The 17,619-nt window shown below is 49.6% G+C and overlaps 1 protein-coding gene across 3 annotated transcripts in view; it reads right to left on the reverse strand.

Annotated features, from left to right (window-relative positions):
* CACNA1A (calcium voltage-gated channel subunit alpha1 A) overlaps positions 1 to 17,619 on the reverse strand; it is a 234,429-nt gene that overhangs the window by 76,958 nt on the left and 139,852 nt on the right. For 2 of the 3 annotated variants that reach the window (XM_068534814.1, XM_068534815.1), the window contains exons 11-19: positions 14,359 to 14,568; positions 11,019 to 11,131; positions 9,659 to 9,771; positions 9,378 to 9,509; positions 9,012 to 9,084; positions 7,066 to 7,183; positions 6,862 to 6,929; positions 3,080 to 3,186; positions 575 to 1,378 (exon numbers count right to left, since the gene is read on the reverse strand). In XM_068534814.1, coding sequence (XP_068390915.1) covers positions 575 to 1,378; positions 3,080 to 3,186; positions 6,862 to 6,929; positions 7,066 to 7,183; positions 9,012 to 9,084; positions 9,378 to 9,509; positions 9,659 to 9,771; positions 11,019 to 11,131; positions 14,359 to 14,568 — 1,738 coding nt within the window. Of the gene's footprint in view, positions 1 to 574; positions 1,379 to 3,079; positions 3,187 to 6,852; positions 6,930 to 7,065; positions 7,184 to 9,011; positions 9,085 to 9,377; positions 9,510 to 9,658; positions 9,772 to 11,018; positions 11,132 to 14,358; positions 14,569 to 17,619 lie in introns of all 3 variants that reach the window. The other variant, XM_068534816.1, reaches the window with a different exon arrangement.

Raw genomic sequence — 17,619 nt, forward strand, 5'->3', positions numbered from 1 at the left:
AAAGCCTTGAACCCTGCTCTTCATTCAATTCTGAGGGCCCAGAGTGGTTTTTCCAACCCCCCAGGAATAGCATCAGGTGAAAAATGATTGACTCAATAACAGCTAAAAAGGGTCTAAATTTCCCAAGCACTTATTATGTGTCAGCTGCTCTTTCAGGCCCTTTGCATATATTACATCATTTAATTCGAGCAATGACCAAATTAGACCCCACTATCTCCATTTTACAGATTGTGAAAACTGAGGCCCAGAGACATGAAGTCCCTGCCGAAGGCCACACAGCAAGCACATGGAAGAGCTGTATAATTCTGGGGGAAAGTTCTCGTAGAGTTTCCCTGAGACGTCCAAGGGCTTGATAGTTTGCAGCTTCTGGCACCAGATGACCTGGGTTCAAGGCCACTTATTAGATGTGTTACCTTGGGCAAGTCAGCTCTCAGTTTCCCCATCTGTGAAACGGGGCCATGACGAGGGGGCTGTCAAGAAGCTGAAATGAGTGGCTCAGGAGAGTACCAGGTATCCAGCAGGTGCCACTTTGCCTCATCTTATCATTTCTACTATGGTCATCGCTTCCACTTACTTCCTCCTCCGGTGCCTGCGCTCCTTGTCCTCCCTGCGTGCGTCCCCGTCGTAGGCGGGCGGAGGGCCAAGCCGGTGCCGCCTCCTCCGCTCGCCGCCGTCTGGGCCCTCGCCTTCGCCGCCCCGCGCCGGCCGGCTGCCCTCGCGGTGCCGGGACCTCCGATCGGCCTTGTCCTCTGGGCCCTCGTCGCCCGGCCTGCGGTGCGCCCGGTGCCTGCGGGGCTCCCCGTCGGCCCCCGTGCGCGGGGACCCGCTGCGGCTTTCCCGGCTGCACCCCTGCCGGTGGGCGTGCCTCCGGTGCGGGTCGCAGACTTTGCCCCGCTCCGCCTCGCCCTCCCAGAACCCCGGCTGCTCCAGGCCGCCCTCCCGGGCGTGGTGGTCCGACTCGCGGCCGTAAGGCCCCTCCCGGCTCAGCTCGGCCTCCTGGCTGCCCGCCCAGGGCCTCCGGGTGTCCGGGCCCACGGAGCCGCAGGGGTCCCGGGCCCGGTCGTGGTAGCGGGCCTGTTTTCTCAGGAAGTCCTCGGCTCGCTGCTGCCCGAGGCGCTGGTCCACCGTGGGCTCGGCCGCCCGGCTCTTATTGGTGTTGTTGTTGCGGTTCTCCTGGGGATCGACCACCAGCGGCCGGTCCAGGTGGGTCTTCATGTCGGGCCGCAGGTGCCGGGCGTAGGAGGCCTTCCAGCGCTCGTCCGGGTCCATCTCGTTGTACAGCGCCTCCCGGCTGGCCAGCAGGTTCTGCTTCCGCATCTCGCTTGTCCGCTGCTCCCACACGGACTTGGCGGGCTTCTGGTTCTTCTGTTGTTCCTTCCTGCAACGGAAGGGCGCAGGGGTTAGGGCACTGCTGGGCATTGTGGCCTGCATGGACCTCTCGGGCTAACAGGCGTCTCAGCCCAGGTGGGCATCTCCACCCTGGTGGGTGTCTTGCCCCAGGTGGGCATTTCCGCCCAGGTGGGTACCTTGGCCCAGATGGGCATCTTGACCAAAGTGGGCATCTCTGTCAAGGTGGGTATCATGGCCTGGCTGGGTATCCCTGCCTAACTAGGTGTTTCAACCTGTGTGGAAAACTCAACCTGGCCAGATGTCTCGTCCTTACAGGCGTCTTGGCCCAGATGGGCATCTTGTTCCAGTAAGGTATCCTGGCCTGGTTGGGCATTTCGGTCTAATGGGGGTCTCAGCCCAGGCGTATGTCCCCACTGACCTCTCTATTCCTCTTCAAATTTTAGCACATGGCCTCTGGGGGCTGTCCTGATGTTCAAAATATTTTAACCTCTGAGACAGCCAATCATAATGGACACTGACCTGGGGCAGGTTCTGGAAGCCCTGACATGGGCGCTTGGGAGTCTTGGGACAGTACCTATCTATCCACTGGTGCAAAACACCAGTGGGGTCATGGCTGGGAGTGCTGGCTGGGCTGAAGCCCTGCCTGGAGCACACAGATTTTTCCAGGGGTTCTATGTGTATTGATAGTTTTATACAGACCATCAACTTCTATAGGCTTGCCTGCCTGAGCATGTACTTTCCTGGGCTCCCCTTCCACAGCCATCTCCTTGCACTTTGAGAAAGAAAGCCCCCTCCCCATTGTCCCATTATGCACCGCCCCACAGTACGCAAAATCCCAGGACTACCCAACAAAGGTGCAATTCAGAATATCTGTGTTAATGAATCTTTAATCAAGACACCTTAACTCTTACCACCTTAACACCTCTGATCCACCAGCAAATTCTGTCCACTCTGCCTTCATGATCTGTCTAGAATTCAGCTACATCCATGACCTGTTCAGTCACCACCCTGATCCAGCCCCCACTATCTCTTTTGCAGGGAACAATGCAGTCTTCTCCAACCTGGTCTCCTGGCTCCTGCCCTTGCTCCCCTGATAGCATCCAAAGGGTACCTGTGAGCACCTGAGTCCCTCCCTATCCCTCCTCAGCTCAAGAACCCTCCATGTCTCCCACCTGGCTCAGAGCAAAATTCTAAGTCCTCCCTACAGCCCACAAGGCCCTGCCTGATCTGCTCATCACCTCTCTGCCCTCACCTCCCCCCACTCGCCCCCCTCACTCACTCTACTTCAGTCACACTGGCCTCCTTCGTGTTCCCTAAACACACCAGGCATGTTCCTGCCTTAGGGCCTTCGTACATGCTGTTCCCATTGCCTGCGATGCTCTTCACTCAGACCCCCACAGAGCTCCTCCCTCACCTTCTTCAGGCTTTGTCACCTTCTCAGTGAGACCTTCCCTGACAACTTTACTTAAAATCATAACTCTCACCACCCCTAGCCCTCCCTATAAACCTCAACCTCTTGTTAACGCTGTATTCCCAGCAGCTAGAACAGTGCCTGGCACATAGTACCTGCTTATTAATTATTTCTTGAGTGAAAGTGGGTGGGAGGGCAGAAGCACCTCTTCCTAAAGCTCAACCCAGTCAGGGACTGCTCCCTGCCCCCCAAATCCTTGACTGGGAGGGTGCAGAGCGTGAGGAGCCCGGAGAGCATACCAGAGTTGGGGGCACTTACACAGCTATGGACATGTTGGCTGCAGACAGAGGGCTCACTTCTGCCACCTCCTTGGCTTTCTGGAGGGCGAGTTTCTGGTTGGCTGCCTCTTCTTCTTCTTGTTCATCCTAAAAGTCACATGTGATCCCTGTTCACAAAACATGAACTGGGCCTTGGGGCCTCACCTCTGACCCTACTGTTAACCAGGGGCAACATTTCAGATATTTACAAACAGGTGTGGCCTGGGTGTCAGCCAAACAGAGCCGAGGCCCAGTGACTGGAAAGGACGCCCGTCAGTTGAGTATACTGCTATCCCCTTTATGTACAGGCTCAATATCTAGCTCATTATTAACCCTATTTTAACACACAGTCAGAAGAAAAGGAGAAAGACTCCCTTCCCTTCCCACAATGGAAATTTTTCTGTACCCTGTCTCAATGAGCTGGAAATTAATGCAAAGATTTTCCTCTCACTCTACTTCCTGGGCCATTTAAGCTCTCTGAACCAAGACTTTTAAAGAACACTGACAAGCCCCCACGTGCAGAAAAATCTGGCATCCCACAGCCCATCCCATGCACTGCCAACAGCCTCCAGAAGGGGAATCAGGAGAGGAACTTATATTCTCAGCCAGTTAGGTTCAGAGAGGAGGAGGATGGGGGAAGATGTTTTAAAAATACACACAGAAAAAGACGTTTTGGGGCTTTAAGTCCTTCTTCAGCCTTCATGCAGGGCCTCATTCGTAAAACAGAAAAGCCAACAAAGAAAAAGCAAAGAAAAAGCAACAAGAAAGAAATGGCCAGAGATGAACCCGCCAATAAAAAAGGTCATGCGGTGGCAGGGCACCTCTCCCACTGTGCTGAGCTGTCTGGGGCAAGAAGCAACCTTACCACCTCAGAAATGGTCAGATCAGGACACTCTCTGTCAGTGACAACACAGGGGTGGGACCCGGCTGGCCACCCTGCTCTCCCAAGGCCTCCCCTCCTCCTGGCATCACACCCAGTATTTCTCAGAGCTGAGTCCCTGGACCACCTGCCTAAGAAACACTGCAAATGCAGATTCCCAGGTCTCCTGAAGAACCTGGGCTGGGCCCTGGAATCTGCATTTTCAATACGCTCCCAGTTGAGTCTGAAACACGCTCAAGTTTAACCAATGTTGCATGTGGTTAGAAGCACAAGTTCTGGACCCATCTGGATTCAAATCTCAGCTCCTTTACTTTCTGCTTACCTTGGATGAGTCTCTTAACTTCTCTGTGCCTCACAATCTTCATCTAAAATTTCAACTCTCCTCGATTTTCCCCACTTCGTTTTTCTCTTTAGCACTTATCACCATCTGACAAGTTTCCTTCTCATCTATCTCTCCCCCTAGAATATCAACGAGGGCAGGGATTTGTCTGTTTTGTTCCCTGCCATGTCCCTGGCTCCTAGACCCCGTTCACAGTAGATGCTCAATAAAGGCTTTTCCTTTTTAATTTCAATTTTAATTGATTAATTTATTTTTGGCCACGCTGTGGCTTGTGGGATCTTAGTTCCGTGACCAGGGACCGAACCCAGGGCCCTGGCAGCGGGAGTGCCGAGTCCTAACCACTGGACCACCAGGGAATTCCCAAATGCTTTTCAATGAATGCCAAAATCTGTAAAATGGGGTTCAGAGAATTTGCCTCCTAGGTTTTCTGTGAGGGTTAACTGAGATGAAAACCTATTACTACTATATATAAAATAGATAAACAATAAGGTCCCACTGTATAGCACAGGGAACTATAGTCAATATCTAGTAATAAATTATAATGGAAAAAATATGAAAAAGAATTATATATATGTATAACTGAATCACTTTGCTGTACACCAGAAACGAATACAACATTATAAATCAACTATACTTCAATAAAAAAATTTAAAAAAAACCCAACCACATAAGGGGCTTAGTGGGGTCCCTGCCACATATTAAATGCCTGAGAAATGCTTGTGGCATAAATGAAGGAAAGAATGAGGGTCTGGAAGACACATCACAGGAGATGAGCTTTCTCCTTCCCCTTCTCCCACCCTCCTGAGGTATCTCCTCCCCCATGATGGCCCTTGAGGATGAGGTCTTGGAACCTGGATGAGATCATGGCTGGAACAGCCCCTGAAGCACTGACGCCAGCCAGCTCCATGGTGGCCAGGACTGTGGCTGTGTGCTTGGGGTGGTGGAGACTTCCGTTTCCCCCAGTCAGAGCTGGGCCCAGGAAAGTCTCTCTCCCTCCTGCCAAGGCTGGCAGATGGAGGGTTGGCAAAGTCTGCTCAGTTCAGTTCAGTTCCCTGAACATGGCCTGAACACCTCGAGGCACTGGGGATGGGGCTGTGAAGCTGAGGCAGGTCCCAGGCCTGAACATCCTAGGCTGAATGATTCTGCACACGTTTTTTTAATGTGATGAGGCTGCTGGCGAGAGGCTTAGGTCAGACGACCGCTAGCTCCTAAGATGCCTTTGTTCCTGACACCCTCCCCTCAAATTGCAAAAAGGTGCCCAGCTTCCTTCGTGCAGTGCACAACCTGTACAACCGTTCCCAGCCGCTCTGCTTGTGGGCTATCCCAGGGGTGTGAGCTGTGTTGCTGAAAGCAATATTGCCTCCTCTATGACTAGCTGCGGTGGACCTGAGTCCCAGGGACTCCAAGGCTGCCCTACGGGGCATCTGGAACCAGGTTTTGTCCAGATAATCCAATATCACTGACCATGAATGAAAACTGGACTTCTCCTCACATGGATGGTTCTCACCACCCATCCCCCCAATTCCCTTCTGATCTCATTTCCTGTACTCTTCTCTCTTTTCTGTTCTTTGGGGGGTCACACCTCTGCTCTTTCAGTTCTTAGATATGTGGTGAGGTCACAACCTCTCCAGGCCCCAGTTTTCCCATCTGTGAAATGAGCATAACAGTAACTCCCTACCTCTTATGCTTTCTGGTGTCTGGCATACAAGAGGGGCAATCACATTTTCCTTGGTTGTTGTTATTTTTATTTTTATCATTACCTGCTCAGCTGGGGCTCAAATGAAAGCTGGCAGGGTGTGTGGGTAGACAACTTAGGTTCTGGAACTTGCCAAGTCTGGGTTCGAATCCTAGCCTTCCCTTTACCAGCTCTGTAAAATGTGAGCTCTAGGTCCAGGTGACTGCTCATGCCAAGTGACTTACAAAGGCTCCCTTTATTGAGCACTTCCTGTGTGTCAAGAACAGTGCTGTGCACCTGACATGTATAGCATGATGCTCTAAATAGTAGTGGATATTATCATCCCATCTGGGGCCAGTGATTTTGCCTTTCTGAGCCTCAGTTCCCCCTTCTGCAAAAGGGAGAAAACAGCAATGCCTGGAACCATGAGCGCATATAATTCTTTACTGCTACCACTCAGTGATGAAATCCAGCCAGCTCCCAAGCTCACAGGGACACACACACTGAGCCTCAGGACCTTGTCTGGGTTATTCTCCATCTGTCCCGTCCTTTCGGGTTTAGGGTGGTGACAGTGCCTGCTATCCTAGAGGCTGCCGCATTCCTTGGAAGTCCCTTGACACTGCCCACTCCTTATAAATGGGCACTCTGGTGGAGTTTGCCATCTGTTTCCTGTAGAAACCCTGCTGCCTTAGCCCCCCTCTATTGCTGTAGAATCCACTTGATTATGGACAGTCTATTTTGGGGGTGGGGGAGGAGGCACTTTCTCCCTGGTACAGTGCATCCAGGGCAAAAGCTCTGACCCTAGCCCCTACCCCCACCTGGCACGGTCCTGATCTGCCATGAGCAGGTGGTAACTTTGCCACAGCAACATTCTCCCACCAACTCCACCTTGGTGAGCTCCTGGGCGTTGGCCAAATTATCCACTGCGATGGCCAAGAACACGTTCAGGAGGGTGTCTGCAAACGTGGGAGTCAGGGAAAGCATCGCCACTTGGACGTTGATATCTGGGACTCCTGAATCCCCCACCTTGTGCCCCCCAATCTGCTCTCCCTGAGGCCCGGGCACGTCCCCATTTCCCCACACAGAGGATACAGTTCCCAAAGAGCGTCAGCACGATGAAGTAGATGGAGAACACCATGCCGCCCTGCACACCCCCCTGAGACTTGATGCCGTCGTACATGACCTCATTCCAGTCTTCGCCCGTCAGGATCTGAAAGGGGAGGGAGAAACACACAGCCAACCCCCCTCTCAACCTTGGGCCCCTCGGAGATGCAGCTGTGGAGCCGGAACCTGCCGTGTGGGCCCCTCCTCGGCCCTTGTCTCTGGGTGGGGAGGGTCTCATCTGTTTGCAAGAGGAAAGGGCTGTCCCTGCATTGAGGGGCTCTCAGCCTGTTCTAGGAAAAAGTGACCCTGCAGGAGTCACAATCTTTCTGTAACTCCATCTTCCCTGATGTGATAAGGGGATTTTGCTATAGGCTGAGTTGTACTCCCTAAATTCGTATGTTGAAGCTCTAAACCCTTGTGTGATGGTATTTGGAGATGGGAGGGAATTAGGATTAGATGAAGACATGACAGCGGGGCCCTCATGAGGGGATTAGTGCCTTTATAAGAAAAGACACCAGAGAACTTGGTCTCTCTCTCTCTCTCTCCCTGCCACGTGAGAGAGAAGTGAGAAGGCTGCCGTCTGCAAGCCAGGAAGAGAGTCCTCACCAGGAACCAACCCTGCATGCACCCTGATTGTGGACCTCCACAGCCTCCAGAACTGTGAGAAATAAATTTCTCTTGCCGTATATTCACTGGTACTTCTGGACTGCTGTGTCTGGGGGTGGTGATGGTGGTGGTACTGGTGACCAGAGGAAGCCTCAGGTAAAGGGACACAGGTGCTGGCAAATAGAAGTTGTGCAGATGCGTATGGGAAGGGCTAAAGGGATATGTACGTAGCATCCACACAGTTGTTAAAAAATATCCAACTTCCCTCCTTTGTTTTATTTCCATGAGGCTAAAGTAAATGTGAAAGAACTCCCAAAACATTAATCTGTTAATGCAGGGTTTTTTAGCCTTGGTACTACTGACATTTGGGACTTCCTCCCGTCCTGTGCAATGTAGGGTGTTGACCGGCATCCTTGGCCTCTACCCATTAGATGCCAGTAACATCCCCCCACACCCCCAGTTGTGACAACCCAAAATGTTTTCAGATACTTCTAGGTGACCTTGGGGGACAGACTCCCTCTTGGGCAAGAACCCTTGTGCTGAAGATATATGGATGGCGATTACTAATATTAATAATCATTTATGTGAGGGCTCAGAACTTCATGGATGGTTTCCCTTTCCAAGCCCCTGTCTAGGGGTCTCATTTAGAAATTACCTCTCCCCCAGGAGAAGAGAGGAGTGAAGTCACATTTTCCATAAACTCTCTGTCCCCTAAAGAGACAGAACCCACAGGGAAAGGCTCTGGAAGTCCCAGCTAGGCCAGTTCCAAACCTCAGGGCATGTGCCTACCTGGGTACAGAGGTTGGTTTGGGGAGACCACCCAGGGTCAATCTGTTTGCCTTGGAATATGGGACTGGGGTGTCTTCCAATCTGGGGGAGGATGGTGTATTATCCATGTTTATTATTTTCTATATTCTGATGCTTTGACACATGTGGGAGGCCTTGTTGACCCTGGAGGGAGTCAAGACTAGCTAATTCTTAGAGATAGTAACCAACTTGCCTGTGAATGTGCTTTTCAAATGCAAACCAACCAATCCAGAGCCCACACTCCCAACCATCTCCACTATTGGGCTCTTACAATCAGGGCCAACCTTCTCCTGCCAGAATCAGCCCAGGGTCAGGTACCAGACAACTCAGGACAGCTCCAGGGCCTGCTGAAATTATTTAAACTAGCCAATCCTAAGCCTGCTTAATGTGCCTTGCCCATTTCTTCCTGTGGAAACCACAATAAAGGCTCCTGCCCACGTTCCCCGCTCCCTCTGCCTCCTGACGAACTCTGGTGCTTCCCTGTATGGCCCTGCATTCATGGGGCTGGGTGAAGGTTGTACCTGAAATACCGTCATTATTGCTGCTGGAAAGGTGTCGAAGTTGGTAGGAGGAGTCCCTTCATCGAAATTAAACCTGCAGAGAGGACACAGACATTTCACGTGGGTCCCACCTCAGGTGTTCTGAGGGCTTGGCTCAGTATCTTGTTTCCAGGGCAGTATCTCCGTCCCCTAAAAGGACACCCTGCGTGGTACCCCGGGCCCCACCCATCTGGGTGAGTGCACTGGGCATCCAGGCCACGAGGAGGGCAGACTGTGTGATGCAGGTGGGCCTGGGTCTCTGGAGGCACTGAGCGAGGTGCCTGGGGGTGGGAGGCCCCGGGCTGGGCCCCAGGGAAGCAGAAGTCAGAGGATCTGCCGAGCACTTACTGGCCACCAAAGAGCTGCATTCCCAGAAGGGCAAAGACGACGATGAACAGGAAAAGGAGGAACAACAGGCTGATGATGGATTTCATGGAGTTGAGAAGAGACACGACCAGGTTCCTGAGAGATGCCCAGTACCTGCCAACAGAGGCCAGGGGTGGGGGGTGGGGGTCAGGCTGGGCCAGGGTGGCAGCAGCTAAGCCCACCTTCCCAACATGGTGGAGGTGGCCCCACCCTGGCCCCCGTCCCCATTCCCATCGGGATGCCAGGCAACCCCAAAGACTTACTTTGTGACTTTGAAAATACGCAATAACCTGAGGGCTCGTAACACACTGATTCCAAAGGATGTGCCGGGTTTTATGACGGCCCAGATGACCTCAAAGATGCTCCCGATGATGACCTAGAACAGAGGACCCGGTCTTATGTCCAGGCTCCTTGCAAACGTGCCCTGGGTCTGAACCTTGCAGGAACCCAATCCACGTCCCACCCTCAAATAGAATCAGCGTGAGGGTCTCAGACCCCTCTCATCCCTTCTCTTTTTTAACTTATTAAGAGCTGATGAGCACAAAGAATTCATGAAACACATGATTACAAAGCAAATGCCCACGAAACCACCACCTATGTCGAGAAATAAGACACGTCAGCAGCCTGAAAGCCTCCAGGGACCCCTAGACATAGCCATCACCTTGAATTTTATGCTAACCATTTCCTTTAACCATTTGCATTGAACAAATTGAGGTGGAATTCACATAACATAAAATTAACCAGAATGGTTAACTTAAAATACTGCACAATTCAGTGGCCTTTAGTACATTCACCATGTTGTATAACCATCACCCCCCTCTAGTTCCGAAACATTTCCATCACCCCCCCAAGAAGACCCCGGACCCATTAGCAGCCACGCTCCATCCCCTTCTTCCCGGCCGCTGGCAACCACTAATCTACTTTCTGTCACTGGAGATTTGCCTGTTCTGGATATTTCATATAAATGGAAATATGTAATATGTGACCTTTTATTTTATGTCTGGCTTCTTTCGCTTATCATAATGTTTTCGAGGTCTTTGCCTTTTTAAAGCATTCAAGGATCCTCCGTAATCCATATAGCTTAGTTTTACCCGTCTGAACGTTCATCAGCAGAATCATGCTGTATAGACTGGTTTTGTCAGTGTCTTGCTTCCTTTTGTGCAGTATTATGTGGCTGATGGGTGTGGCTGTTTTTGGTTGCCTCTCGTTGGTGCAGAGAATTCCATTATGTGGCTAGGCCACAACTTTATCCACTCTATTGCAAAGGAATATTTGGGTCGTTTGGTCTGGGACTAGCAAGGCTGCTCAGGACATTCTTGTATGTGTCTCCTGGGCATCTGTGTGAGCTTCTCTAGGGTGAATCCCTAGCAGTGGAATCGCCAGGTCAATCCTACTTTCCAAAAAAGGGTCCACAAATTTCCCCTCCCACTAGCAGTGGTTGAGGAGGGTTCTAGGGGCTCTGTATCCTTGCTGAAGTTGGGATTGTCCTTTCGTTCCTTTTGCATTCAGCAGAGTCTCTCATATCCAGGGGTGATCCTACTCTTCTCTTTTGGATGTCCCCAGGTGTCAGCCATTCTAAGCTAGAGCTGGAGAACTGAAATCCTTAGAAACCAGACCACTTACCCCACAATCAAAACAGTTGAAGGAAGAGTGGAAGTAAGGCCGCGTCCCAAGCCCGTACATTTTTATAAACATTTCGGACATAAAGAGTCCTAAGAAAATGAATTCTGCATAGTCTAGAAGGGAGAGGGGGGGAAAACAGAGGAGGTTAGATCTGTGGGGGGAGGTTCCAGGTGGCTCTGACATTCCTGTTAATTGCAACCCTGGCTGGTGGGTTCCTGGGTGCTTACTATATTTTTTTAAAAAAAAGTTAATTAATTAATCTAAAAAAATTTAAATTGAAGTACAGTTGATTTATAATGTTTCAGGTATACAGCAAAGTGATTTAGTTTTATATATATTCTTTTTCAGATCCTTTTCCCTTATGGGTTATTACAAGATATTGAATATAGTTCCCTATGTTATACAGTAGGTCCTTGTTGTTTATTTTATACATCTTACTATGTTTTTAAAACGAACAAATGAATGAATTAACTAACTGACTAACAGCTAACTGGCTAATTGGATAACTAACAAAATAAAGTGGTTCCATAATGCCAGCATGTCATAATCTAAGAATTATGACTAAACCACTTTTATATGTCTGAGTTCCAAAGGAATAATAGAAATAGAAATCATGACAGTGTTCTATTTGTAATCCTTGTGTTGGGGACTTAGTTGGAGCACCACAGGCAACTAATCTAAGGCACGGCTTTTCTCCGAACTTCACGTCCCTTGGAAATCCTGTCTTGCTGATGTCTGAAAGTCGTGATGCAAGATAAAGCCTTTTGTTTTTTGGTGAGAAAGCATAATGGCGCAAATACCTTGGGGAGAGGTAACTCATGGTTATTTGTTTGCTCCAGCAAAGAAATGTTTAATAGCAGTCCCTTTTCTGAGATGGCTTTCTTGGTGGGGTAGGAAGTTGAGGGGTCAGGAAGGGCATGAGTAGTCACCTACTGGAGGGGAAGGAGAGGTAAGGAGGAATTCTGAGGGGAAGAAAGCATACAGAAAGGGAAGACAGAGGACCCAAACCTCCAAGAATTCCATTTTGCTCACATAGCTAACTCTGTTTGAAGGTCAAGGGTATTTGTTATATCATTCTTTTTTTTAATGGTGTAAGATTTTTTTCTAGTTCTTTGTGATTTTACTTTCTTTTTCTTTTTTTTGGCTGTACCACGCAGCTTGTGGGATCTTAGTTCCCCAATCAGGGGTTGAACCCGGGCCCTCGGCAGTGAAAGCGCAGAGTCCTAACCACTGGACCACCAGGGAATTCCCTGTTATATCATTCTTTTAAGAGGTGGTTTGAACTGACTCTTAAGGTCTTTCCCACTCATTCCTGATTGAAACTTTCCCTTAGTTTTAGGACTCCAGGGAGCTCCTAGTGTCTGAGGGAAACTCTGGGGTCTCCAGGGCCCCTGGGACCAAAATGTCAGCAAGGGAAATCTGTCCATAACATCTGGTGTATTCCAAGAACCACCAGAAGAAACTCTGGGGGAACTTAAGAGTTTCCAAGATACTTGTTCCCCGGTTACCATGGAAATATGATAGCTGGTGATGCACAAGACCTGAGAGAATTACTTATCTGTAGCACTAGTGGGTCTGGAAGAACTTTCAGGATCATCAAATCCAATTTCCACCAAGTACAGAAGAGGAATTTGAGACCCAGAGAAACGACTACACTTCATTGATTCCAAGACACATATTATTGTTCACATTTTGACATCTCCGAACCTGGGGTGATCTTAAAACTGGCATGTCCTAGTTTAGATGGCAGCATTGTTTTATTTCTTAGTGGCACATAAAATAAAAATAAAAGAGTGCCTTATAATTGAAGATGTGTTTGATTGATGGACAATGGTAAGAGCTTGTCCAAGGTCACACGGAGAGTTAGGGACAGGGCAGGCATCAAGACCCCAGGTTACCTGGTAATCAGGGCAGGGATGTACCATCAGATACAGCTTGGACTCTGGGTTCAAATCCTGGCTACATCACTAACTAGTTGTGTGACTCTGGGCAAGTTGCTTAACCTCTCTGTGTTGCAGTTTTCTCAACTGGAAATTGATAATTAAAGGACGTTTACAGACACAGAGGCCCCAGGCAGGAAGTCCCAACCCCCTGTTCCTGAACCAGGACAGATAGAGCAAGGTGATTAGTGGGGAGAATATGGGAGATTAAAAATAGGCTATGAGAGGAGGTTAAGACAAAAAGTAAATAGTCCTCATTTATAAGTGACTCCAGGGGGACTAAATGCAATTACTAAGGTTGGAACTAGGTCAGGGCTCTCGGAAGGAGAACTGGCCCCTGGGGAGTGTCCTGGCGGGGGGGGGGTCAGCCAACGTGACTGGGAACAATGAGGGTTACAAGGAGACAATGACCTGGACCAGGCTCCCAGGCCTCTCTAGGCTGAAGACTCAACTTCTCCAATGGTTGTCTGGGTTAATTCTGAACCAGGTCAGAAGGGCAGAGAATCTACAGAGCTAAGTCAGACAAGCCAGTAGATGTAGGAGGGGGGCAGCCAGCAGGAAAAAAGGTTTTGGGGAGCCCTCACTTGGGGCCCATAAGCCAGAGCCAAGGTATCCACTTGCCTTCCTCACTGTCCAGCCATTACTCTTGTTGATTCCTCAGAGCTCTTTACTTTTTAAATCCTGCTCAGAGGTCTCCCCACCTTTCACTGCTTCTTTTCCCCCAACCTGGTCATCAGTTTTGATACTATCTCATATTAATTCCTGAAATCTGGGAATAGGCCCAGAAGGGCAAAGCCTTGGAAATCCTGGTACCCACTGAGGGAGCAAGATGTTTTCACACTTGTTAGAGGGTATCTTCTAGGAATGAATCCCAGACATAAGGAAGACAAAAAGGACAGGAGAGGAAAGGGGAAAGAAGCAGAAGGTTTGAAAGAAAAGGGAAGAAGCAGAGAGTCAGAAATGAGGATAGAAAATGGGTACAACATACGGGTCACTTTTTTATCTCTAATGTGCCCCCATCTCTCAACCATAAATTATTTGATTCCCAGAGATGCACCTAGAAATCACATGTATGTTTCTGTCTCTATCTGGCTGTCTTGCAGTCTCTGACTCTCTCTGTCTCTCTTCCAATGCACCCCTATGTGCCTTTCTTAGAAAGTGATCATGGAAGTCTCTGGTGGCCTAAATTCCAGCTTCCAGCTCAGGCCCAAAGAAATTGGGTTCTGTCACTGTGGCAGCAGCAACATCAGCCCCAAGTTGAGTTGTAGACATGGCCAAATGAAAGGGCAAAGTCAATGAGGACCAAAGAAGGAACACATACCATCAGAGAAAGAGAACTGGAAAAAGGGTGTGAGGAAGGGATCAGGGAACTGGTGGGGGCGGGGCCAGGAGGTACTCACAGAGGAAGTCGGAGAGCCACTCGGGCTGGTTGTAATGAACGATAGCGACACACAGCGTGTTGAGGGCTACCAGACTGAGCACAGTCCAGTAGAAGGCCTGAGTTTTGACCATGCGGCGGATGTAGAAACGCATCCTCCTCTCCTTTTTGTGAAAAAAAGTTGAGTTCTCCAGCTTGGCACTTTTAATGCTGGCTCGGGCGAAGGGAGACCCTGCCAGGGAAAGGATGGAGAATGTCAAGGTGTACCTGCAGAGGAAATTAACCGATGCATGGCCCAGGCATGGATTGTGGCCAGGGAATTCATTAGCCTCCCAAGCAAGGCAGCCCCTGGGAACCATCATGACCTATGGGCTTAGCTTTCCAGAGATGGAGCTTATGAGAAGGTGATGTCCCTGAAAATAATAGTATTGGAAATAACCAATGAGCGCTCAGGATGTCAACGGGGAGGCTGATGGCTCTTCATTGGTGGAGCCAACTTTCTGTATCTTCCTCTCCTGGCCATGTCTGATGACTCTGGGGGGTCATGCTACAGGGTGGGATAATGCAGGAGCCTCTGCTCAGGACTCCCAGTGCAGAGGCAGGCAGCAGAACTGCATGGACCATACCTGGAAAGCCTCCAGGAGGAGGTGTGGATAGGATCCTAGTTTTCCATGGACATTTCACTTTAGAAATAATCACCAAAGAATGAGCCAGCTGTGCCCTCTGCCTACGTATATGTTTGCTCCTAAGCATTTACAAGGTACCTACTGTGCCAGGCTCTGTCCCAGGTGTTCCAGATACACGTTAACAGAGTCCTGCACTCCTGGGACTGATACTCCAGCGGGGGAGACAGAGAGCAAACATAATATAATAAATAGTAAGTTAAGAGTGTGATGGGGGACTTCCCTGGTGGTCCAGTGGCTAAGGCTCCACACTCCCAATGCAGGGGACCCGGCTTTGATCCCTGATCAGGGAACCAGATCCCACATGCTGCAACTAAGAGTTCACATGCCACAACTAAAGATCCTGCGTGCCGCAACTAAGCCCTGGCACAGCCAAATAAATAAATAAATAAGTAAATATTAAAAAAAAAATAGTGTGATGGAAGGTGAAAAGTGCTTTGGAAAAAAGAGAAAGTAGAGCAAAATAAGGGGACTGGGACCCCCCAGGAGGGACTACTGGGCAGGCTGCAGTATTAAATCAAGTGGTTAAGGTGAAGGGGTTGGCCTGAGTTACCTTAGTATCTTAGGTACCTTATGCAGAGGAAATAGCAAGTGCAAAGGCCCTGAGGCAGGAATGTGCCTGCCTGACATATTTGTGGGAACAGCATAAAGGGAACAGTGTGGCTGGAGTGGAGTGGTTCAGGTGGGAAAAGGGAAGAGGTGAGGACAGGGAGGAGACTGGGCAGGTTGTGAAGGGCCTTGGGGGCTGTGGGGAGAACTTGGGCTTTTGTTTTGAGTGAGGTGGGAGCCATGGAGGGTTTGAGCAGAGGAGGAACGTGACCTGACTGGGGTTCACAGGTGCCCCCTGGCTGCTGTGGGGGGAACAGACTGTGGAAGGCAAGGGCAGGAGCAGGGAGGAGGTGACTGCTCTAGTCCAGGCAAATGATAATGGGGCCACCACTCCATAGTGGCTGAGAAGGAAGAAGAGTGGGCAGATTTGGGATGCATTGTTTAAGGTAGATTTCGACATTTGCTGATGGACCAAGTGTGGGTGGAAGAGAGAGGGAGAAGTCAAGGTTTTTGGCCTGAGCCCCGGGAGGGATGGGGGGGAGGTTCAGAGCTCAGTTTTGGATAGACTGATTTTACCTTCTAAAATACCTCCTCTTGAAAAATCTTCCATTGCATTCATTTGTTTATTGTTCCTCATTGGTTCATTCATTCTTTCATTTATTCATTAGTGTGCTCATTCGTTCATTTATTTGTGCATTCATTCATTTGTTCGCTCACTGGTATGTCATTCATTCATTCTTTCTTTCTTTCATCATTTGTTCATTCATTAGTGCATTCATTAATTCACCAATTTGTTTCTTCATTCATCATTTATTCAAACATTCATTCATCCATCCACCCATCCATTATTCATTTGTTCATCCATCCATCCATCCATTCATTCATTTGTTCATTTATACGTTCATCCATCAAGCACTTCATCAACCTCATCACACCAGCCAGGCACGGGACACGGAAAACATCTCTCAGGATGCCACTTCCTATTAGCAAAATTCTAAACAGAGGTTGTGAGTTGGCACCCCAGGGGCCATACTGGTTCATCCTGGGTTTGTGAAAGTTAAAATTATTGGTCTACATTTAAAAACTGGGAGATTTTCCATAAAAATATGGATTTCAGCTTCTCATGAATGAAAATAACAGCTGACATTTTTTGAACATTTAGAAGGCACTGCGGGGGATGCATTTTACACAGTAAGCTCCTCATCACAACCTTAGGAAGTAGGGACCGTCATTAACACCATTTTACACCCTGAGCAAACAGAGACTGAGGGGATTCCAGTAACTGGCTAAGAAGTGTCGAGTTAGTTCAGAGCCTGTGCTCTCGGCCACCATGCCGCACTCACTCCTGGAACATGTGGCCGTGAGGAAGGGACCACATTCCTGCCCAGCAGCAGTTGGCCAGGTCCAGTGGCTGGATCCTCCGCTCATGTCCATCACTTGCCTGACCCCACGGGCATTGGGAACCCTAGGGTGGATCTTCACACCCCTTCCCCCTTGGGACATTTCTTGTCCTTATGGCTCCCAAAGATGTGCCCAGACCCACAGGCATCCACAAGGCTTGGCAATCACACCAGGCAGAAGGCCCCTTACCCCAGCTCCTGCTGGAGCCACATGGAAACCGGGCTCCATCACCAACCGGTGAGTGACCTTGGGCAGATGACCTCGGACAAGTCACCTTGCATCCTGGGACTCCAGCGCCTTCCACCTCACAGGGCCGTTGGGAGAAATCAATGAGTTAATACCCCCTAGCATGATGCTGGCACATCATGCTTATTGGTAAGATTAAAATCTCTTACTACAACCTTAAGAGCTGAAATCAAGACCTGTTCACATACCAACGGCTGGAGGAAGTCTCTCCTGATCACAGGGCCTGGAGACACATCCCATAATAGGCATCTCACTCATCAGGAATGGAGAGGAAAGTGAATATTAACTAAACACCGCATGCCAGGCCGTGTGCCAGCTCTGTACTGTCTCCTCTATTTATTGCATTTCGTACTCACTCTGACCCATGCTCCCTTTTTCTGTACACTCTTGTCTATACTTTTCCT

This window comes from Eschrichtius robustus, chromosome 2, assembly GCF_028021215.1.
Source record: "Eschrichtius robustus isolate mEscRob2 chromosome 2, mEscRob2.pri, whole genome shotgun sequence".
NCBI lineage: Eukaryota > Metazoa > Chordata > Mammalia > Artiodactyla > Eschrichtiidae > Eschrichtius > Eschrichtius robustus.